The sequence below is a fragment of the Thermothielavioides terrestris genome, chromosome 1 (assembly GCF_000226115.1).
Source record: "Thermothielavioides terrestris NRRL 8126 chromosome 1, complete sequence".
Taxonomy (NCBI): Eukaryota; Fungi; Ascomycota; class Sordariomycetes; order Sordariales; family Chaetomiaceae; genus Thermothielavioides; species Thermothielavioides terrestris.
Window position 1 is genome coordinate 1,698,557 of NC_016457.1, and position 22,664 is coordinate 1,721,220.

General features: G+C 59.8%; 8 protein-coding genes across 8 annotated transcripts; 5 read left to right on the top strand and 3 right to left on the bottom strand.

The window, feature by feature from the left end:
• Positions 1-779: 779 nt before the first annotated feature.
• THITE_2106972 (uncharacterized protein) lies at positions 780-4,105 on the top strand. Its single transcript, XM_003648897.1, has 3 exons — positions 780-1,275; positions 1,340-3,379; positions 3,458-4,105. The coding sequence occupies exons 1-3, from the start codon at positions 966-968 to the stop codon at positions 3,931-3,933; spliced, it is 2,826 nt and encodes a 941-aa protein (XP_003648945.1). The 5' UTR covers positions 780-965; the 3' UTR covers positions 3,934-4,105.
• Positions 4,106-4,323: 218 nt separating this feature from the next.
• Positions 4,324-6,005, bottom strand: THITE_2152817 (uncharacterized protein). The gene is made up of 3 exons (XM_003648898.1): positions 5,797-6,005; positions 5,217-5,674; positions 4,324-5,131 (listed from the first exon to the last, which is right to left on the bottom strand). Exons 1-3 carry the CDS (start codon positions 5,866-5,868, stop codon positions 4,861-4,863), a joined length of 801 nt encoding a protein of 266 aa, XP_003648946.1. The 5' UTR covers positions 5,869-6,005; the 3' UTR covers positions 4,324-4,860.
• Positions 6,006-8,734: 2,729 nt separating this feature from the next.
• Positions 8,735-9,747, top strand: THITE_2106978 (uncharacterized protein). Its single transcript, XM_003648899.1, has 2 exons — positions 8,735-8,942; positions 9,022-9,747. Exons 1-2 carry the CDS (start codon positions 8,898-8,900, stop codon positions 9,625-9,627), a joined length of 651 nt encoding a protein of 216 aa, XP_003648947.1. The 5' UTR covers positions 8,735-8,897; the 3' UTR covers positions 9,628-9,747.
• Positions 9,748-10,680: 933 nt separating this feature from the next.
• Positions 10,681-14,722, top strand: THITE_2106983 (uncharacterized protein). The gene is made up of 6 exons (XM_003648900.1): positions 10,681-11,592; positions 11,652-11,899; positions 11,958-12,020; positions 12,075-12,590; positions 12,652-13,192; positions 13,245-14,722. Exons 1-6 carry the CDS (start codon positions 10,908-10,910, stop codon positions 14,510-14,512), a joined length of 3,321 nt encoding a protein of 1,106 aa, XP_003648948.1. The 5' UTR covers positions 10,681-10,907; the 3' UTR covers positions 14,513-14,722.
• A 1,509-nt stretch (positions 14,723-16,231) lies between these two features.
• On the top strand, positions 16,232-18,146 carry THITE_2106989 (uncharacterized protein). Its single transcript, XM_003648901.1, has 4 exons — positions 16,232-16,666; positions 16,725-16,890; positions 16,940-18,066; positions 18,122-18,146. The coding sequence occupies exons 1-3, from the start codon at positions 16,426-16,428 to the stop codon at positions 17,880-17,882; spliced, it is 1,350 nt and encodes a 449-aa protein (XP_003648949.1). The 5' UTR covers positions 16,232-16,425; the 3' UTR covers positions 17,883-18,066; positions 18,122-18,146.
• THITE_2106992 (uncharacterized protein) lies at positions 18,118-20,017 on the bottom strand (the record flags this gene model as incomplete). The annotated part of the gene is made up of 1 exon (XM_003648902.1): positions 18,118-20,017. A coding segment is annotated over exon 1 (1,492 nt), but the record flags the coding sequence as incomplete, so codon positions are not given.
• On the bottom strand, positions 20,018-21,177 carry THITE_2106993 (uncharacterized protein). The gene is made up of 2 exons (XM_003648903.1): positions 20,679-21,177; positions 20,018-20,592 (listed from the first exon to the last, which is right to left on the bottom strand). The coding sequence occupies exons 1-2, from the start codon at positions 20,903-20,905 to the stop codon at positions 20,184-20,186; spliced, it is 636 nt and encodes a 211-aa protein (XP_003648951.1). The 5' UTR covers positions 20,906-21,177; the 3' UTR covers positions 20,018-20,183.
• An 813-nt stretch (positions 21,178-21,990) lies between these two features.
• THITE_2084131 (uncharacterized protein) lies at positions 21,991-22,650 on the top strand (the record flags this gene model as incomplete). Its single annotated transcript, XM_003648904.1, has 3 exons — positions 21,991-22,071; positions 22,127-22,268; positions 22,376-22,650. 3 exons carry the CDS (start codon positions 21,991-21,993, stop codon positions 22,648-22,650), a joined length of 498 nt encoding a protein of 165 aa, XP_003648952.1.
• Positions 22,651-22,664: the final 14 nt, after the last annotated feature.

Sequence of the window (22,664 nt, forward strand, 5' to 3'; positions counted from 1 at the left end):
GCACACACGCGAGAGCAAAACTGCGGAACCCTACATTAGCTGGGTTTCAGATCTCTGAGAAAACAAGAGAACAGAACCAGCGAAACAGAGCGGTCAAAATACTTTTCATGGTTTCCACACTAGCTCGAACTGCACCGTCGAGCCCGGTAGACAACTGAGACTTTGAGGTGTATCTGACTGGCTTCTGCCGTGATACACCTGCCGCTGAGACGGGCCAGGGTCCATGCAGTGCCCTCAGAAATGTAGTGTACACAGGTAGAGAGGGGCCTTTTTCCCCTCCACCATACCGAACAGTATCTTCTTCCTCTCGACATCGCTCGGTGTCTTTTCGCCCTCAAGTCTCCTACACTAGCTACCCGGTTGTTCGCTCCAAGAAGTTGCACAATGAGCCTGACGTTATGTTGCATTCCAGTCCCGACAAATGTTGCAGGGGCTGTGTGGAACTTTGGTTGCAGCAACAGGGCCACCCCATCAGAACGAATAATCCTGTTTCATTACTGTAATGCGTACGGAGTAAGGTATTCAAGAGTACTCGAGACGCTTTGCTGATTGTGCTGTTGTTAAGGCTAAGTCGACGCATATTTAGGTACCCTCACTATGGCGCTCTGAGAAGGCAAAGAAGAAAGGAACTCAAAGGGGTACCCAGGATAAATCGCCAGGCAGATCATTGATTGGGAACATGACTTCCCAGCATACCACAGTATGCACGTTGGCCTTCAGTTATTGTTAGTTAACTAAACCCCAGCTGAGCGATTGCAATTAAACCGTAGAGAGTCCAGCAGCCGCAGCGAGGTGGGGCTTGTCCCTTGTCCCCCAATTTCCAAACCGCGGCATGGACATCGTCATTTGCTGCAGAAGCATCCATCTCTCGATAGGTAGCCAGCGTGTTGCGTTCCGGCTCAACCCCGGCACCGCCGATTTCCATGCTGCCGTAAACTATTCCCACCGCCGCTGCCCGCACCACGATGAGCGCGCAGCTCCGTGCAGCTGGGGCAATGGCGACGGCGCCCCTCGCCGCCCGTCACGCCACGGTCCGCGCTGTCCGACACTTCCACCAACTGCCCACCGGCGGCATCCAGCGCGCCGAACTCGCCGCTCGCAGCTTTCGGAGATCGCTGCAGTTTCCCGCAAATGCCTACCACAATGCCGTCATTGTCCGAAACGCCTCCTTTGCGCGCCTGCTGCCGAAGCTGGCCCTCAAGTTCGTCAGGATCCCCGCCCTTTTTGGCGGCCTGGCAATCGGCACCGTGGGCTGGATACAGTATCAGGCAATTCGTAAGGACGACTCGTGACAATAGGGCCTGATTTGCCTGCGAGGTCCCTCGCTAACAGCGCGCAGAGGTCAGTAACTCGGCGCAGGAGATGTACGGCAACATGAAAAACGCCGTCACGTCCACCGCCTCGAGCCTCTGGGGAGGCGCCAAGGACATTGCAGAACAAACGAAACGCGGGTGGAGCAACACCAAAGAACAGTTCGAGATGCCCGAATGGCTCGACAAAATCATGCGGGGGGAGGGCGAGGCCGGCTCTGGCAGGCATGGCTCGGGTGGACAGGGCGGGCCAGGCGGGCCGGAACCGCCGCTGCAGAGCAGGGTCGGCGCCGCCGCCGTTGCAGGTGCTTCGGCCGCCGCATATGGCTATGATCAGTCCGACGAACATGACGACCGGACGCCCGAGGAGATCCTGAAGGACGACCAGATGATGTACATCACGAAGCGGATGATTGAGATCCGGAACCTGCTCCAGAAAGTCGGCCAGTCCAGCACTGTCACGCTACCGTCTATTGTCGTGATTGGGTCGCAGTCATCGGGGAAGAGCTCAGTCTTGGAAGCTATCGTCGGCCACGAGTTCCTACCGAAGGGGAGCAATATGATCACCCGGCGACCGATCGAGCTAACACTAGTGAACGACCCTGAAGCTCGGGCCGATTATGGCGAATTCCCTGATCTCGGTCTGACGAGGGTCACCGACTTCTCTTTGATTCAGAAGACCCTCACGGAGCTCAACCAATCCGTTCCCGAGTCTCTATGCGTTACAGACGACCCCATCCGGCTCACGATCCATTCGCCAAAGATACCCGACCTATCGCTTATCGACCTCCCCGGCTACATCCAGGTGGCCGGGGAGAACCAGCCGCGGGAGCTGAAGCGGAAGATCTCGGAGCTTTGCGACAAGTATATCCGAGGCCCCAACATTATCCTGGCCATTTCAGCTGCCGATACGGATCTGGCGAACTCGACCGCTCTGCAGGCCAGCCGCAGAGTCGATCCCAGAGGCGAAAGGACGATTGGCGTCATCACCAAGATGGATTTGGTCGAGCCGGAAAAGGGGGCGGCGATTCTGAACGACAGGCAATACCCCCTTCGCTTGGGTTATGTTGGTGTGATCTCCAAGCTGCCTCCGCAGACCGGCCTTTTCAGGAGAGAGGCCAGCAACCTCCTAGCAGGCATTAACAGGAACGAGAAGTCCTTCTTTAACTCGTATCCAGCCCAGTTCGGGCCAGAATCCGGGGTTAGTACCGGCACCATCACGCTCCGCAAGAAGCTGCTGCAGGTTCTGGAGCAGCAGATGTCCTCCAGGCTACAGGAGACGACAGACGCCATCCAGCGGGAGCTCGAGGAGACCACGTATCAATTCAAGGTCCAGTACAACGAGCAGCCCATGAGCGCCGAGGCCTACTTGGCCGCGAGCCTGGACGATTTCAAGCACCAATTTCACGAATTTACCTCCAGCTTTGGCCGTGCCCAGCTGAACAGCCTTCTCAAGGACGCCCTCGACCAGAAGGTGCTTGACCAGCTTGCAGCAAGATATTGGAACAGGCCGATAGAAGACCTTTTGGTCGCGCCCCCGGAGCCGGATAATATTGCCGATCTGCCGAAGGCTGACCCGGACTCTCCTTATTGGCATCGTCAGCTCGACACGGCTACGTCAGCGCTCACCAGGCTCGGCGTGGGCCGTCTCGCAGCAACGGTGGCCGCCTCGGCTGTGCAGTCTAATATCGACAAGCTCCTCGACAAGTCATCCTTCGCCAAGCACCCCTCCGCTCGCAAGGTCATCAGCGAGGCCGCGTCCACCGTGCTCGCCGACCGGTCGTACGCCACAAGCGACGGCATCGAGATCTCGCTCAAGCCGTACAAGTTCGACCCCGACATCCAACCGGACGAGTGGGCCCAGGGTCGGGAACACGTCGTGGGCGTCCTGGAGGGCGAGCTCAAGCAGTGCCAAGCGGCCATGAAGAGCCTCGAGGCGTCCGTCGGTGGCAAAAAGAAGCTCAAGGAGGTCATGTCGTTCGTCGACAAGGCGCGCAAGGGCGAGATCATTGTTGAGGGCGACCACCCCAGCGGAGCGGGCGGGTTCAGCGCCGCGCTTCTCGCACGAGGTAACTATCCCCCTTCCTGTGCTCTACCTCCTCCCTCCCCATCAACTCTCCGACAAAATCCTAACAACCCCCAACCAGGCCGCGAAGCCGTCTTCCTCCGCGACCGCGCCGACATCATCAACTTGCGCATCCTCGCCGCCAAGTCACGCCAGTGCCGTCGGCCCGAGAACAAGTACTACTGCCCAGAGGTCTTCCTCGACGCCGTCGCCTCCAAGCTGGCCCGCAACGCCGTGCTCTTCCTGCAGGTCGAGATGCTGCACGACTTCTACGTCCGCTTCCCGCGCGAGGTCGAGGCCAAGCTGCGCGAGCACATGTCGGCCGCCGGCGGCGGCGGGCTCGAGCGCTTCGCCCGCGAGGACCCCAAGGTCCGCCGCCACCTCGATCTGATCCAGCGCAAGGAGCTGCTCGAGCTGGTCCTGGCCAAGATCGAGGACTTGCACCGCTTCGGGGCCGGGGCCGGTGCTGGCGCGGGCGTGGGTGTGGGTGGAATCGGCAAGGACGCTGCTGCTGGGGAGATGGCGAAGAGGAGGGGGAGGAGGTCGATCTTGTTTTAGGTAGCCGCCCCGCCGCGCCGCGCCGCGCCACTGGCTGTGGGCGGTGTGAGTGAGAGAGCGCGCGCCAGGAGGGAAACAACGTCTTTTGCATAGCTGCTGCGAGTAGTGCTCGGGGCAGATGGGACTCGGCGTTTTGAGGATGAGATTCTGGGACGGGGGGTTGGTGTTCGGCTGCAGCGGTTTTCTGGTCTTTCCTCTCCGGGTCGTTTTTCTTTCATTTGTTCGTGTCCGGCTGGCTTGTTGGAACGCACGAGCAGGCGTGCTGTGTAGTGTTGTTACTAGGTGTGGACAGAGCTGCTCGGAATACCCCCCTCGAGCCTACAATATACTGGTACAAGGATATCTATGGAGTCAGGGAGTGATGATGGCCGACCACGGGAAGTCGCTCAGTCGATGTAATAGGCTCACATCTTCCCAACCTGCCACAGTCTGGTATGTACAATATCATACAGGCAGTGCAGTGTATGATCCAATTTGGTGACATGAATCCAAGCGCATCTCGCCGCCTCCGTCCCTTGTAAACCTTCTCAGTCATGCTACCGTGTCCCCCAAAGATGGAAGAACAACACGAAGAGAAAACAGGGACGCCTCAAATTCGCTGGTTGATCGACACCCTCCCGTTCCCGTTTTTTTATCCTTGCCCAACCGTAGTACACGGACAAAAAGCGAGATGGCAATGCGGATCATTAACACAATCAGCGAAATAGCACAAGCAGGCGGATTGTGCGCCCTTTTGCTTTTCTCCCCGTCCTTCACGAGCGCTTCCCATCCTACACCCGCCGACTCGCCCAGTCCACACAACCTTTGCACCATCCCTCGCATCCCTCGCCCACCTCGCCCCGTTCTCTTCCCCGACCTCTTTCTTTTCCCAGGAAAACCAGGTAAGATGTATGCGCGAGACCTCGGGCTTCGCAAGGGGGTATGCATCTATTTCGCCCTGCGCCGCGCCACGGGGCGGTTGAGGTGGTGGTCGGGGATCCAGCTCTCGTCGTAGCCCTTGCTGTCGGCGCCGCTGGCGGCGCCGGCCGACTCGGAGCCCGACAGCGGCTCGGCCTCGGCGGCCGAAGCCGCCTTGCGGCCCTTCTTGTGGCCGCCCTTGGAGCGGCCCGCGTGCGGGAAGAGCGCCTCAATCCAAGTCTTGTAGACGAAGTAGAGCGTCGCGCCGAAGACGCCGGTGAGGAAGAGGTAGAGGAAGATGCTGGCAGCGGGTTAGAGATTGTGTTGGTTTGATTAGACGGATTTGGTTTAGTGGGGGAAGGTGGGAGGAGGAGAGGAAGGCTTACATTTGAGGGTCGAAGATGCTAGTCGGGGGGTCGACGATGCTGGCGGGACCGCTGTGGGCCTGGACCTGGAAGATCTGGCTCGTGGCCGCGTTGGAGATGATGGCGACGAGCTCCACAATGACGTCCTGGGGCATCATGTCGAGGACGAACTGGAAGGGAAGCTGGTGCTTCGCGCCGGCCGGGATGGAGACGTCGTACCGGACGGCCGTCAGGTTTCGAAGAATGGCGGCGGACGCGGGAGCGTCATCGGGCAAGGGCTTGGTGGTCTTGAGCATTCCACCAACGAAGGCGACGTCAATTGGCGTCTCCTCGTGGTTGGTAATCTCGATCAGCGCTTTGGTGATCCGGCCGTTGACGATCTTGACGCCGAAGATGTCGGCATCGGGGAAGGTCGTCTCGATATCGGCCTTGAGGTCGGGCTGGTCGACTTTCGCCGACGTGCCGGATTGGGCGTCGGCCTGGGACGGTTCTGTATGAGCACTTGTTGCGGGGACCTGTCGAGGGGAGCAAAAAGGGGTCGGAGAGGCGTCGGGGCGGCATTGGGATCAGTGACGAGGACGGGGGCAACGCTTCAACTCACATCGTCCTGGGCAAAGGCCGTCGCAACGCGGAGAGCGAGCAGGGCGATGTAAGACCACTTGAAGTTGACCATTGTGCCGGATTCCGAAGAGAAAAAGGGGAAAGGGGGAGGTGTTGACGAAGGGGAGAGGGAAGGAGGCAGTTGGGGGTTTGGGAGGAAGGTCCAAATCCCAACTGGGAGCTTCGAAGAATCGATGTCGTAAAAACGTGTGTGCAATCTGGTCAATTGTCGCTAGCGCGCCGCTTGGCTCAAACACTCCGGCACGAGGTCACTGCAGTCGTTACCCCAAATATGCACATATCGGAATAACTACTCATCGGGGTTTGCGGATTAAGCAGAGACAGTTGGACAGGGGGGTTCAACTCGTCATCGACCTCGCAAGTCCTCTCGCAGGTTACCACAATTTCATATGGGAACGCTTAAAATGATGGAATGAACAAGACCAGGTAACAAGGCTCTGACCAGCTATTTGTTGAGTTTGAAGTCGTTTTGTTCCCGGCCAGCTTGATCTTCGTATCTGGCATTTCCAACGCAAGTTGGAACAGTTCATTGATCAATCAGTAATCTGATGGACGAACACTGGGTGACAGGCTCTCCACTAATTAGTAGTCACCCGCTCACCTCTTCACCTCACCTTCCAAGGTCGGAGCAGTGAAGAGCCCGTGTCTGGTACGAGACTTGCGCCGATGTGGCTGCATCCTCTGGGGAAAAAGATCCATGGGTGCGGCAGATCGCTTTGTCATGGATTTCACAACACTGCCCAGTTCGGGTGTGGACTCGATATGCCCGACCGCGAAGACAACCTTAATGACCGTTGAGCCGCAATGAGTGTCGTCGGCCGAGGAACCCGCATGCTGCCATTGAGTCGTCCAGCTGGCTGACACAGCCTTCCTGGGTAATTGCTCCGTACTGTGCACTTCGTGGATTCCTGGATCATCGAAAGGTAAGACACAAATGTGTATCTCCACACCGCTAACCCGGAGACCAGCGCTCTCGAGACCTCAGCAGTTCGGATGACCTGGAACTCCCCCATACCAGTGGCAAACGGCACCCGTGGCAACAGATCGCTCTGGATTTAATTAGCCTTCGATGCAGCGTCCACGTCGATTACAGCGCTCACAGACTAGGCGGCACCGAGAAGGAAGTCCACGCATCGAGCACAACGAGAGATCGAGCCCTCCACTGCTGCTGAAGCCGAGCCGTTTAAACAGTTGACAGGACCAAGCGATTGTTGGGTGTTTACACAGTAGATTCGCAAAACCAAAGGTCGCTGAAAAACCGCCACAAGGAACGCTTGACAGCAAAATGGGGCAGGGATTTGGTTCGGCAATGGCCTGTCAAGCTGAACGAATCCGACCGATCGGCCGAGTAGCCAGGTGTGATGCCGCCGCGAGCATTCCGACCCTGCTTCTATGGATAACGTGAACTCAATTTGACTGTGAACCTATCAGGTACAGGTAGTTGGCAGCCAGCAGCAACTTGAGCTGTCTTCAAAGTCGCCTACCTTCCATGGTGTGTCGGAGACTCTTAGATGGCACTGGTCCACAAGCAGCCACGAACCCTCAAGCCATGATCGCCACTATGGGCCCCTGTTGCGGACTGTGCATGTGCAAGGTTACATGAACTGGTGATTGGATGAGACATTGCAGATACCCTCCTTCTGTTGTTGATTACCTGAGCTACCTGGGGGTTAGTTAAGCTACAGTACTTGGGAATCCCAAGCGACTGTCACCGTCGAATCGGAGTGACTGACGGCCCCAACAACCTTGCCACCAGAGAGCCGTGTGAGAGACCAGCGCAACCAAATTGCCACACCAACACGCTTTCTCGACTTTGCCATATGCGGCTCCCGCTCAAAGGAACGGTGCACTAGTGTAGTCTCGGGATGGCGTTGAAAGCTGAATCGCGCGCCTCGGCAGGTCAATGTTCCAGCTGGGATTGGACAGGACCTCGTGCTCGGCTCATGCAACCCCTGCCGACTGCCGAGCTGCGGGAGAGCCGTGCTGGATCTTGATTTGCGGCCAGATCCTGTGCCAAACCCCTGGTCCCTGGTTCGGATGCACCACCCTTTCAGGGCCAACCCAGACCCTCCCCCACCGTGCTCCCCGCCCAGCGCCGTGAATAAAACGGTCCTCGCAACCACGTTCGTCGAAGGTAGGATGCGCCGCCGGCTGCCGGATCGCCACTCCACTTGTTTCCGGTTTGCTGTTCGAAGGCCACGCGCAATCCAAAGGGCCGTCAACTGCTAACCCTGCCCACCTACTCTCATCTCGCCTGTGGCCCGCCTCATCGAACCTCGATGGCGAAAGTCTCACCTGCGAGTGCGCTCCGTCAGCCAGAAGCGGCCTCCGGCTGCGTTGTAGCGGCGAATGTATGGCCCAAGCCCATTCCAATGGCGCTGTCGTTCTGCTGTCTGCTGTGATCGAGCTCCTGGTGCGCGACGGCAGAGCTTGAGGGTGCCGTGGCTCGCTCCCAGCTCCCTGCCTGTTCCCCTCGGGTGTCTCCCTGGCCGTCGAGCAACACCCAACCCTGATGATCGCTGCCTCCACATCGGTGCCACGCCATGCAAGGTTGTAAGGCAAGGCTTCCTTGTTCATCATCCGACAGAGGTTCAGCTGTCGACTGCAATGGCATCTTCACCTCGTTGCCCAGCTGTTCGCGATTGGGAGTGGTCACATGCCGGTCCCTAGCTAACTTGCCCGGCGAACACTTCTCTTTTATTTCCAGGCCGCATGAGGCCCCTTGCAGGAGTCTGGGCTGACTATATAGCATCATCTACCCCCTGACGCTCCTTCTATGCTGGCTCTTGTGCATGACCTCTTCTCACTGGCCTCGATTCCTGGATACGACGTTCAACCACGCCGGACATGCTCTCTGCATGATCTCCATCTCCTTTGAAAGCACTTCGCTCCGTGACCCACGGACGCACTCTGCGTGAAGAGTCACGAGCAAGGCACTCAAGCTTGTAAGCAGAGGCTCTTGGGCCCTACAGATTCTCGTGTCGGTGGACGCAACTCCGCCTGCCCGCCCAGACGGGACAGCTTCTTCTCAAGCAAACCCTGTCCGTTGGTTGCGTTCCCTCTATTCTGCCGCAGCAAGTCATGGCAGCAGCTCGTGCGGGTGAACAGCCCTTCCAAGAGGGACAGGTACATCACGGCTACCCCCATTTTAGCTGAAACCTTCTCGTGAGGCATATGCAAACCTGTTAACGCTGCTCCCGTGCAGGCCTTCCTGGATGGCCAGTTCGACATCGTTGACTGGTACCCGTACTTCCAGTCCTGCGTGCGGTACTTTCTCAAGCACGCGCAGTACAACGGCCCCGTGCAATTCCTCGCCGCCTTCATCAACATCCAGCTGCCCTTCCAGAAAGCCCAGGCCGAATTCCTCCTCTCGCACACCCCGAGTCCCGCAGCCGTCGCAGCCGCGGCGGCAGCAGGCCTCGCGCCTCCACCAGCAGCACCGCCACCTCCTCCAGCAGCGCTAGGCGACGGCGGCGTCGGCGTTCCCCTCACGTACAGCACGGCAACAACGACGACGCTGCAGCCGTACATCCGGCGGCTGGTGGCGACGGGCTTCGACTTCCCCGGCGTGCTGCACAGCTTCTTCGGCGACGACTGGGAGCGGGGCGTGCGCCCGCTGTGCGAGCTGGAGCGCCGCAACTACATGTTCGCGGCCAAGAGCGGCTCCTGGCTCGAGGTCAAGCGCGCCTACGACGGTGCGGGCGCCGACGAGGCCGTGCCGTTCCTCCGGCCGCTGCGCAACGTCTCCGAGGCCGAGATCGTCGCCGCCGAGGCGGCGTGGAGTGAGTGGCTTGCTATGCAGGACTGGTAGGTTATTTTGTTTTCTTCTCGTTCTTTGGTTGGTTGTCTGGTTGAATACTCTTTGTTTTCCTGGATGTCGAGAGGGGGGCTTGACGGTGTTGGGCCGCAAAAAAAGCGATGTTGAGGTGAGCAAGGGTTATCGAGCTTGTGGCAGATGCTCATGGTCTGAATAGGATGCTAGGACCGCGATCGGTGGAGACAGGGGCTCCCGGCGCGGCATCATCTTCTGGCTGGGGGAGACAGCCTCCAGATGGCGGGGTGCGGGTTAAGCGGGAGTAGGAGGATTGACGGGAGCGCGAGGAGTGATAATGGTTCCGGCTGTGTTGTGGTTGTGGCAGCAAGCAAGGCGTTCACTTTGGACGGCTGTGAGAGATACCACTTGGGATTCGGGCAGCCGGACTTTTGCATTCTATATGGCCCTGGAGGCACGGAGTTTCTTGCGTGGCAGGTCCCTGCTTTATATTGGAACAGATGGAAGCAGATGGAGCGAAAGAGCGAACGCATGTGCCTATACTGTGACAGTGCCATGGACATTCAGAAAGCATGGGGCTTATCTAACACAGGATGCGGTAGCCGAGTGTGGGGGGCTGTGTAATCAGTGCAGTAGTATGAGTAGCCGTTAAGGCAGAAAGAGAGTCGAGGTCATGTCAAAGAAAGGCACCTCAAGGAGGTATTTGCAGTCAGGATCCGCTACCCCTTTACTGGGATGGATGGGCAGTAAGGTCCGCCGTGGTCAACTATCGGGCTCCCAGCGGCTGAGATGGTTCGCGCAGATCTACATGCAGTTTTCCACCAAACTTTGACGTAGATGCCGAACAGGCTTCCAGAAGACAAAGAAGGTTGCTGAGCATGCTAGTGTAGATGAACTGGGACAGACAAAGATGCGCCAAGAAGAACGACTTCGTGCACGATGGACGCTTTCATTCCACTGGAGTACAAAATATCCGTCTGGGAATCCCCAATTCCCAACCCCGGAATTAACGTAAGTTACCGGACTGTGGTATCCGTACCTTGGTTACCCCAGCTGGGGAGTTTCAAGGCTCCACTCTGCCCCTGCAGCATGTGCAAATCCATCCAGATCCGTCCCATTAAGGAAGTTAATCGGGATCAGCCCCGACAACCTGGAACCTTTCAGAGCTCCCGCGAAGCTGAAGCCGCGTGCCGCATCGCAACGAACCTCGCGCGAAGCACCAAACACCACGATCATGTAATCGCGCACCCTCTCACCACCCGCCCTATTTTTTGCTCCCTCTCTACGCAAGTGCTACCACGTGAGTCAATGCCGCAATCATGGACGCCGGCCCAGCGACAGCAGGCCTGCCTGCTGCCGTAGCGGTGTGGTCCGAGTTCATCCGCCGCGCCCTCAACCGCCGGCTCGACCAGGAGAAATTCGCCGCCTTCGTCCCGATCCTCTTCTCGCAGCACCCAATCCCGCCCGTCATCCTCGCCGACTTCATCCTCCGCCCTTCCGACGTCACCAGGTACAGCCTCGATCCCCGCGCGTTCCTCTACCTGCAGGTGCTGCTCAAGCAGCGCCGCCTCGACATCGCGTCTGTGCTGCGGGCGCTCTACAAATACTCTTCCATACACGAGCTGGTGCGGCCGCAGGATGGCGCGTCGGCGGCGCCTGGGGATGGGGCAGCAGAGGAGAAGAAGACGCCTGGGAAATTGGTGAGGTGGCAGAACTCGTACGAGATCGATGAGATTCTGCTTTGGCGCTTCGCGAAGGCCGTGAACGCAGGCACGGCCATCACGACGGCCGAGACTGCCATCCACGTGGCCAAGGTGCTGGCCAAATGGATGCCCTTGTTCACCGAGGCCGCCGCCATTTTTTCGAGGGAGGCGTTCAGCTCGCTCCACGGCATGCCGCCAAGGGACGAGACGGCGCGCGCCAGGAATGCGTTTGCGCTTCTGGTCTTTGCCTTCAGTGAGAACCCGGTGGTGATAAAAACGCTGAGCCGGCCCGCCTTTAAAGGTAGGAGACATTGTGTTGCCTTTCTCGAGATCTTCTAGCCGATGCTGACCGCCGGACAGGCCTCTGCAAGACGCTCTCAGACAGCTTGGTGGCCTTCATGCCGTGCATAATGCAAGTTATGCCCGAGGTAGCCGGGGCGCTGGAACTGTTCCGGACCCAAACGCTCTGCAAGTTCCTGCCTTCGGAGAAGAAGGAGTCTGAGCTGAATAACTACATGGACAATCTTATCGGCTTGGATAGCCTCCAGATTCCTGAGGTGCCCGTCGTCAACACACGAGCCGGTCTCTACATCTACCTCAGTGCTGCCGTAAGTTTAGGCCTGGAAAGTCACGACTAAGAGTTCTCTGCTGACAAGTTGTGCATAGCTTGTGGGGCGGCCGATGCTTGAAGACAGCGCCCTGTTTACGTATTTGCACAACAGATACCAGGTTTGAGCGACCGCGATGTTACGTGAGGGGGATGATTTCGCTAACAAAGGCCAGGGTGATGTGCAATCAACCGCAGTGCAGCTCATTCTAGCATCCTTCGACCTCCTCGCAAACGCCGTCTTCCGCAACGAAGGACCCAGGACCGGCCACTTACTTAAGTCCTACGTGGTCAACAAAGTCCCCCTGATTCTCGTCTCTCTCGCCGCTTCGTCGGCCGTATACCCCTTCAACCCGGAGATGTGCATCACGGAAGCGTTGGGCCAGGTGGATACCAACGTCTTCCCCACCCTGTCCGGCATGTTCGAGATGTCCAACACGGGTTCCTCCTTCCACGACTCGGTCCGCCAGGATTTCTGCTTCTCCTGCCAGCTGCACGGATTGCTCTCGCAGGCGGCGATAGAAAACCTCCTTGGCGACATCACCTACCAATCCTTGCCGGACGAGGGCCGCTACGTGAAGGAGATTCTGGTTCAATCATGCCTCCAAGAAGTAGACAGGACGCAGAAGCTGATCGTCGAATTGGATAACATGAACGGGAACGTGGGCGCCGCTGCTCAGGCCATAATTGAGGTATGCGGATGCTCTTCAAGCAAAGTGGGGAGTTAGTTGAGTACTAACCCTAGCACGCCAGGTTATTGGCAATCTCTGCCGAACGAAGGAGACGATGACCCTGAAGCAACTGTGTAGCCAGCTCGCCGCCAAGCCCTTGTCACTGGACGTGCTGCTCCTTTTCGACAAGCCCCAGAAGATCCTCCACCCGCTGTGTGAGCTGCTCGACAATTGGGCAGGATACGAAGAAGATCAAGGCGAGTACCACCCAGTGTACGAAGAGTTCGGGTCCATACTGCTTCTACTGCTGGCCTTTGTCTACCGCTATAACCTCTCGCCCGCCGATCTGGGCATTCGGTCGCCGGACTCGTTCGTGGGGAAGCTGTTGAACGCGGGCAATCTCTGCCGCCCGCTGGAGGAGCTCAACGAGCGAGAAAAGGCCCACTTGAACGGTTGGATCCATGGGCTGTTCGATACCGAAGCCGGCGGCCTCGGCGACGACCTGATGGCCTCATGTTCGCCTCAGGATTTCTACCTCCTGATGCCCACGCTCTTCCATCAGGTGGTCATCGCGCTGAGCGCGGGGCGGTTGACGGACGACATGCTAAAATGCGGGCTTGAATGTAAGTGTCCGGTCCGGGAACGCGTACCGGGTTGTGCTGACCATAAGGATAGATCTTGTCGGCGTTCTTCTGCTCCCGTCACTAGTGCCGGCAATCCTGTACCTCTCGAATCAGCTTTGGGTGGGCGGGCCCCAGATACAGACTGCTATCATCAAGACTCTTCAACCCATCCTTCGCCCCAGCTCCATATCGCACGAGGCGTCAACCATGCTATCTTCGGTCCTCAACATCGTGGCCAAGCCACTTGAACACGCGCTTCGCTCCTACCAGCGCCAAGACCCCAAGTGCCAAGAGATCGAGCCCCTGCTAGAGGCTATCAGAGACAATCTTGCAGTCTCCCGCCGCACAGGCGGCGCCGATCACACCGAGCTCGAATCGTGGAGTAGCATGCATGCCACCAACGCCACGAACGGGAGCGGAATCACCCACGGCGGCCTGACCGCCGCCGTCCGACACACAGTCCAAAGCCTGGTCCAATGGGCCCAGCAGCCGCCTCTCAACGGCATGCCGGCGGCCTACACGCACCGTCAGACCCTCGCAGCGCTGAAAATGCTCGGGGCCAAGCGGCTCCTCTCCATCCTGCTCGAAGAACTCAAATCCTTCGCCGACAGCCCGCAGGCGGGCATTGCATACGACGTCATCACGGCTATCATCTGCGCGCCGGATGTCACCAACGACCCCTCGCTCGCGAACGCCGCCACAGGTCCCCCCTCCGCCGCCGACGCCGCCGCCTCCTCCACCAACAACAACAACACCACCCCCGCCTCGACCCCCGCCCCGCAACAGCGCCGCATCTCCCTCCGCGAGGCGCTCAAAGCCGAGGCGGACGACTGGAAGAAGACCATGCGGAGCGACCCGGCCCTGGCCGAGACGGTCGTGCGGCTGCACCGGCGCGTCGAGGCGCAGATGGCGCCGCCGCCACCGCCGCCGGAAACGACGGCCGCGGCCGCCATGCTGCAGCCCGAGCTGGGCGGGCTGGGCGTCGACGTCGGGGCCGACGCGGCGGCGCTTGGGGACGCGATTGCGGCCGCCGCCGCGGCAGCCGGCGAGCACCACGATGCGGCGGCCGCGGCTATGGCGCTGGACGCCGCCGGGCTGGATGCTGCCGCTGGCGGTACGGTGCCTGATCTGGGCGCGCTGGGAGGCGGCGCGCCGGCGGATCTGGCGGCGCAGGTTGGGGCGGGCGGCGGTAATGGTGGCGGCAATGGTGGTGGTGGCGGCGGCGGGCTGGATTTGAGCGGGGATGATATCTTTGGCGGGTTGACGGGGGCTAGCGACTTTGGGGCGGAGTTTTCGGGGTGGGATATGGATTTGGGGTGAGGTTAGGGATGATGTGAGGGGGGTATGGGCGGGGCATCTGAGATACTGGAGGACGCGAGCTGCAAGAGACGAGTGGCGTTTAGGGAGATAAAGCACTGTTGGAGTCTTGATATCGATGTTTGAGTGCGGCATGCCTACATATCGTGAGGCGTTTGTTTGAGTTGCCGCAACTGGTCGTGGGGGCTACTATACTGTGTACAGAATACAGTTGTGTCTTGGCTACGGATACGACTGTCGATACCCAGCTAATACCTATTCCTGCATGGACGGCAACGAGGCTGGCTGCTTGTTTCTGCTTCGGTTTCCTTTGGTCTCCACGGTGGATTTCCTGATGAGACAGGTCAGGTGGTTTCGCACAAGGCTGCTGCGGGAGCCGTGGGGAGCCTCCTAGCACGTGTCCACCCCTTAACGTGAGTTAATTATCCCGTTATCTCATTATCCGAGGGCGGCAGGCGGTTGTGCCGGGTCCAGGCACAAGCCTGGCACAATGACGAGCGACTCAAAGCTGAATTTCCGTTTTTCTGCTCACTGCCGCCGGTCGGAAAGAACAGAGGAGAAAACGATGAGTGAAAACATCGAGCCGACTTCGGATCTGAACGACGATGGAAACAGACCGTGAAACAGACCACGGCGATGGTCGGTTGATGAAGCTCAGCAGCGTTCTCAGCGGATGCGGCGCCCTCCCAGCAGCTGGATCTTAAAGAGGTCCCGCCAAGACTAATTTCGGCCAATTGTCGGCAATGTTTTTACAGCGTCAGTACCCCGCCAAGACCGCCAAGGGGTTTGCACTATCGCCACGGGTTAGCTACAGGTTAGTTCGCCGGGGGTACGGGGGCGGCGCCAGCCCCCCGCTAGTTAGGGTTCGGGTTAATAGTTAGGATTTAAGTTAAGGTTAGGGTACGGGTTAACTTCGTTTTCTTTTTTTTCGATTTAGTTGAGGTTTCGCGAAGTTGTTGCTACGAGTCTTTATAATTCTTCGTTGTTGATGTTGCTCGAAGTCGTGGCGACCCCGCTCACCCCGTGGCGATTTGTAAATACTTGTAAGCGGTAGGTTCCGAAATTAGTCTTGGCGGGACCTCTTTAAGGATAACCCTCGTAGCAACCTGCAGCGAGCTACATACACACCAGTGACACCACTCCACTAGTGTACTGGGTAGCCCCGTCCCAATTGGTCCAGCCATCGTGGCATCTTCAGCTTGTCGGGCCAGCCCCGAGCCAGGTGCCACCGATGTCCTGGTTCGGCTTAGTTGACAAACTAACGCCCAACAATCCACGCGTCTCGGCCTTTCCTCAACAGGTAGCCATGGCTTACGGCTGATCGGCGTTGATTTGCGCCGGCTGGCTGGAGACCAGCTCAAGGCGAGCCGGCAAGTTTGTGATCGCCAGGATTCAGTGAGTAGAGAGAACTTGCGAGGGTCGTCTAGCGTCTCAGTTACCGGAGAGGACAACGTTATCATCTAGTATACGTCTACAGATTACTTCCTGCTTGGAACGACGCAACGACAGGCGGGAGACTCGCCAGGGCGCCCTCCCGTCTTGACCTGCGCTCCGCTCTCCGTTTCTTCGCGGGCAGTGGCCCGAACCCGTCCGCCATTTCTCCTTGACGCTATTCCGTACATGGGCGAGCTAACCCCCAGCGAGCTCCATCCCGGCGCCGCCTGCCAATGAGACTTCCGTCCCTCCCATCCAATATCCGCCATCGCGCTCAGCTGGGGTTCTGGCGTGGCTGCAGCCCCAAGAGCCTCATGGCTCTCAAAAAGCGGGACGCAGCCGGTGCGTCCAGCGCCCCGGTCCCTCCTCTTCGCGGGGAAAAGTCTTGTCATGACCTGCGTGGGGACGCGTCTCCTGCTCTCTTGTTGATTTTCCCCAGCCAGCGGGCCTGTCGCCGTGCTCCTGTTCCGTATCCTTGAGCCATGAGCAAGGCCATCCGCTTCGCCGCTCTGGCCTGTGCGCTTGGCATCGCCGACTCCAAGGTTCTGAAATGGAGCGATAATGGCCCAAGATGGATTCCTCCCCGCGAGACGCTCGCCTACTTGCCGTCCCTGGGCATGAACCCGCCGAGTCCGACCCCGCCACCGGAGGTTGAGCCTCGAGATGGACTTCGTGCTCGAGATCCCACGCAGAACACTTGCGCATACGTTGACGGCATCGGCAGTAAGTCCGGCCCTTGAGCAAGTGGTGGCCGACGGCCGACTAACAACAAGCTGTGCAGTCTCGTCGCTGTATTGCGACGCCACTGCCAACTGTGTATACAACTCGATCAACTCACATATTGGATGCTGCGATGACGGCTCCACTTACTGCCCCGTTTGGACGACTTGCTATGACTCGACGGAGCGATCCAGCTATTCCACAAACAACGGCTTCACCCTCTGGTGGTATGTTTATCCCAGTTGGCGCAGAGGGATTCAGGCTTACACGTCGCAGCGGCAACTCGACATATCCGCATTGCATTACCCATCTATACTACGATGCCCGGTTTACCGGTTACACCCTGCTCGGCTGCGCTGTCGCTGCGGGTACAGACAAAGTCTGGTTCACCTCTACCGACGGCACAACATCAACAAGCAGCAGTTCGTCCAGCATCTCCACAACCACAAGCTCGAGTTCCACCTCCTCCTCCTCTTCATCCTCCTCCTCTTCCTCATCCTCCAGCGGTAGTCCTAGCTCAAGCTCCCCCACTCCCGCCCCAGCCACGACCACCGATTCCCAAGGCTCGTCGACCCCTGTTGGCCCGATCGTCGGCGGCGTCGTCGGTGGCGTAGCCGCCCTCGCCTTGATCGGCCTCGGCATCTGGGCGCTGATGCGACTGAACAACAAGCAAAAGACGGACGCCGCCGCCGGCGCCGCCGCCGCGGCTGCTGCTGCTGCTGCGCAACAACAACCTCCCCCTCCCGGCCCGCCCGGCCCGCACATGTCCCAGATGCAGCCTCCGCAAGGCTACTACGGTGTGGCGGCCGCCGGCGCCGGCTTCAACCAGTTCGATCCGCGCTCCAGCATCGCCAAGCCCGTCGCCTACAGCACGACCGAAAGCACCCTCTATGCCGGCGGCGGCGGCGACCACCAGACCCTCGGCTCGGCTCCCAGCTCCTCTCCACCCCACAGTCCCAACCAGGGCTATCCCACGCAGCACACACCGTCGCCGCCGCCGCAGGGACAGTTCGTACAGCAGCAGCCGCCGCCGCCGCCGCAGCAGCAGGGCTATGTGCAGCAGCAATTCGGGAATGTGCCGCCTGCTGCGGCGCCCGGCGCGGGGTACCAGCAGCAGCCGCCACAGCAGGGGCAGCAGTATGGTTACGCACCGGTGGCGTATACAGTCGAGTTGCCGACGCAGAGGGGGGATGGACAGCTGAGGGAGCTGCAGGGTTAATGAGCAACGGGGAGGACGGGGAGGATGTAGTAACGCTGGTTTGGGCGTCTTGATGGGCGAGCCCCTTGATTGGGGTATATACTGGCTATCTTGGATATGTGGTATGATTCCAGCACGGCGGCTGTGTACCCGGGGAAATTGATGTCTTTGAAATATGCCGAAGAGTGTCTCGCTTTGACGCTTGGTATGCTGTCCACGCAGTACCATCCCAGTGACCACGACTGGACTGACCAGTTCAGGGGTTGCACCCACCGACAGGCGCTCCAGAACTATCAAGTTGCCAACCCCGGCGTTCCCCTCACAATCTACTCCTCCGCCACTTTGCGTACGGGTGCTCCTCGCTCAAGGTCTCCGGTATCAGGTGGTCGACCGCGCGCGTGTTCAGCAGGCCCGGATGCAGCTCATCCAGCCGCGTCACCCCACACATCTTCATGGTCGTGACCAGCTCGTCGTTCAAGACTGGCATGACCGAATCAGCTCAGCTCGACTCTGTTCTCACCCTGCCAAAGCCAGGAGAAGAAGAAAAAAAAAGAAGAAGAAGAAGAAGACTTACTCTCCAAAACCCGCCTCACCCCCTCCCTCCCCCACCCCAGGCCATACATCACCCCCCTGCCGACACCGACGCCGCGCGCGCCGAGGCACAGCGCCTTGAAGACGTCCGTGCCGCGCCCGACGCCGCCGTCGACAAACACCTCCATGCGCTCAAACACCTCGGGGCAGCAGCGCTGCAGCTCGAGCAGGACCAGCACGCTGGCGGGCGCCGTGTCGAGGCTGCGCCCGCCGTGGTTGGACACGACGATGCCCGCCGCGCCCGCCCGCAGCGCCCGCACCGCGTCCGCCGCCGTCTGCACCCCCTTGACCACCAGCGGCACGCGCACGCGCCGCAGCCCGTCGCCGCCGCGCGCCAGCTGGCTGCGCAGCCACGGCAGCGTGCGCGACCAGGTTAGAGAGGAAGAGATGTATGATGCCATCAGCCGGCCTAGGGCGGAGCCGCGCGCGTCGGTCTGCGGGGTCACTTGCGTTGCCATTGGGGTGGTGGTGGTGGGGGAGGGGGATGCGGGGATGCGCTCGTCGGCCTCGCGCTTGCCGGGGACGGGGGCGTCGACGGTCAGGAAGACGCCCTTGATCAGGGGCTCGTCGGTGGGTGTTTTTCCGTCGAGCCCCTTGGTGGTGAGGGACTGCAGGAGCGCGGCGGTGTTGGCGGCGTTCTTGTCGACGTAGAGCTGGAGGAAGACGGGCGGGTTGCAGGGCGGGGCGCCGGACCCGGGGCTTGTTGCGGCGGCGGGGTGCTCGGCGGCTGCGCGCACGACGTCGGCGACCGAGAAGCTCGCGCTCGTGCTGACGACCTGGGCGACCCCGCCGAGCTCCTTGCACGCGCGCGCGATCTCGAGCTCGCCCTCCGGGTGGACCGTCTTGCCGAGCGACGTGGGCGAGACGAAGATGGGCGACGGCACGGGCTGGCCGAGGATGGTCGTCTCCAAGTTGACTGGGGCGGACACGTCGACGAGCACGCGCGGGCGGAGCGTGATCTCGGAGTAGGCGGTGCTGTTGCGGCGGTGGGTGTGGCAGTCGGTGGCGGCGGAGGAGATGAATGCGAGCGTTTTCGGCGGCAGGAAGGTGTGTGCGGCCAGGCGGAAGTCGTTGACCGATATGAGGCTGGATAGTGGGGGCTTAGAAGGCTGAGATGGTGCTGTTGCCGGCGTGGTTGCCGAGGGAGACGGCGGCAGGGGTGAGGACAGCCGGCCTAGGTGCTTAGACGTCGGGAGGATGGCCTTGACGAGGGACGGCGAGTGCACCGCATTGTAAGCTGCGCTGGCGTCGTTGCCGGCGTACTGCAGGAGGATGTCTATGCCGCCGGGATGTGTTGGCGCGAACTCGGTGAAGTCGTAAACCTCGCCGTCAATGGCGAGCCAGAGCGAGTCCGCCGTGTTGTGCTGGGCAAGCTCCGCTGGCGATATTGCGGGCGGCATTGGGAGTAGTCTGAAGGACAATGCAAAAAGACGCAGGGACAACTAACGGTCCGAAAACATGCTGTTGGGCCCCAAACCAGGAGTTGGCGGCTCTTTAGCGGCGCCGGAGCGCCGAGGCGGGGCCTGTTCGGCGGGGATTACACCGAGCGGGTGGGGCCCTGCCGCGGGTAGCCAAGCATTGAGGTGGAGACCCGAGACGCCGCAATCAGGCACCGGCTTAGGTGGCCGTCCGGCTGGGGTCTGCGGAGGAAGGAGCTCCCCCACCTATGCACGTCAGGAATTTGAAGTTGGAAGACACGGGCACCAAGAAGTGCAGCCCTCTCTGTGTTCCTCAGCCGTCCAGCGCTTTCTGGATCAGCGTCTTTGCCCTGTCACTCAACTGCATCCCCAGCGCCAATTTCCGCCCCTCTTCGCTCATTTTCGCCCACGTCTTCCGCAGAATGCCCACCATCTTCTCCTCGTCAATCTCGCTCTTCTTCTCGAAGCTGTCAAATTGGTCGTCCAAGAACACAAGACAGGCCACGTCCTCGAGCACCTGCGTCTCCTCGTCGCTCTGCAGGTTCTCCTTCCTCACCAGCGCCGCCACCCGCTCGATCTCGCCCTGAGTCAGCGGCGGCTGGATGGCCGGCGACGAGGACAGCAGCTCGGCCACCTGCGCCGCCGCTTGCGCCTTCTGCTTCGCGCGCCACGTCAGGTAGCCTGCACGCGTCATGGGGTAGCTGGAGCGCGGCAGTTCCCAGCTACGATCGACGATGCGAGAAAGCGTGTGAGTCTATGAGTCTATAACAGATGCAACCCGGGAAGCCAAAGGCCCGGGGGGACGAACCGGCGAAAGTGCTGCGCCCGGCAGGCAAGTTGTAGCGCGGGCGAGGCGTCCGGCTTGCGCGAGGCCAGCCAGCGCGTCATTTTCCGGGCATAGTGAAGCTCGTAGGGGATGGGGACGGACTCCCCGTCGACCGGCGCGGCGGTGGTGTTTGGGTCCTGGGCATGTGCCTCGTCAATCAGCTTGATTGCTGCGGCATAGTTGGGCCCGAGAGGCTGCAAGGACTCCATTATGAAGTTATCGCTTGAGAACGGAACTGGGGAGTAAGTGGGGAGTGTCGTGCTTCATGGTCGAGATAAGGGGCTGAGAATTGCGAGATACCGTTCGATACATTATGCCCCTTGCTGACTCAGCAAGCTGGTCACTCTCCCAGCGAACATCCAACTCAGGGCTCATGCGGCTCCGCGGATTGCCGGCATCAAATTTCGAGGAAAAGGATTCGCGGGAGTGTTTTGCTTGTTCTCAGTTCCCGACTGGGCTAGCCACGGCCCTGGTGAGCCCATCCTGTGGGCTGTCCCGGCCGAAGACTACCTACCAGGTACGCTCTCCAAGACAACTCGGGCAGCTTACACAGCAATCCAGGCTCTAAAAGATTCCCGCCCATATCCCCGATTCTACACGAAAGAAACGGCTTGGATCGAGTCGCCCAAATGTGTGCTTCGGGTGCAACTGCCGGCCCAGAGGGCTACCCGGCTTATGGCTAGTGCTCTCCTCCTCCTCTCTCTGCTCCTGGGATGGGGTTAGCTCTGCCGTCTGGTAAAACATAACTCGACCACCTACCCTTTAGGCACCTCGCCGGTTGATCAAAGGCAATGTTTAAACGCAAGGAAGCGATTCTACCACGATCAGCAAGTATCTACCAGCTAAAACAGCTCGCCCCTGGATCTACGGCTTGTTGCCGCGCGGTATTATCCTGTCTTGTTCTGTGCCGTGAGCAAGACAATCTGAGCTCTTATATGCCTGGGTTGTCTGCGACATACAGCCAATACCATGCATTGTACCGCTGGGGTGGCACAAGACAGGGCCCAGTGACGCGGGAAGATACAGTTGCCTCTATGGGCATTTTTGTATTGAGAGGTATAAAAAGTTTATGTTGTTCCGCCGTTCTCGGGCCCTTCCTCGTTATCCTAGAAACCCGTGGTTTCTTTCTTTCTTTATAGGAGCAAACTAGCCCCCCATATCGAATTTCTCGCGTCCAGCGTTCCCAAAATGCTCTCCGAAGCACACAAACGAAACAGGTGAGGAGGCCGCCCGTCCCGGGGCTGGACATGCTGCAAGTGCTCCAGACTCAACCCAAGCGGCCGCACTGTCTGTGATGGAACGCTCCCATTTCAGGACGCCTACGACAGACGCTGCCATCACTGGCACTGTCCCGGCTGTACTGGCGTCGGCGGCAGTAAGTGGGCTATGTCATTTCCTGTTTCAGCAACAACTCACAATCCTCTCCCTAGACCATCCTCCTGCGGCTTGCACCTGTGACAGCCCTGGGGTCCCGCCCGGACCCCCCACAAACCACATTCCAACCACCACTGGTGGCTACCCTCACCGTATCCACCGCCACCATCACCATTCAACTCGCCACCAGCCCCCTGCGTTCCCGCATCCAGGGCACAGCCCATCCCCCCCAACGGACACTTTCACTCCTCCTCCACCACCACCACCTCCTTTTCCACCCCCACTACCCCCTCCTCCTTTCTCAGCCGCCGCCGCACCCCAGTCCCTCCCCCTGTCCCACACAACAGCCTACCTCCAGCGCGCCGCCGCCCGCCCCAACACCGTCACCTTCGCCCAGGCCTTCCCGCCGCCTACCAGCATTCCCATGTCGGACGCGAGCGCTGCCCTGGCGCGCCTGCGGCTCGATTACTCTGCTGGAGGGTGGCGGGAGGAGGAGGAGGAGGACAGGGATGGGGATGGGGATTGGGATGGGGATGCGGATGGGGATGGGGATATGGGTGGCGGTTATGGGTGGTGTTAATGCTGGTGTGGGTG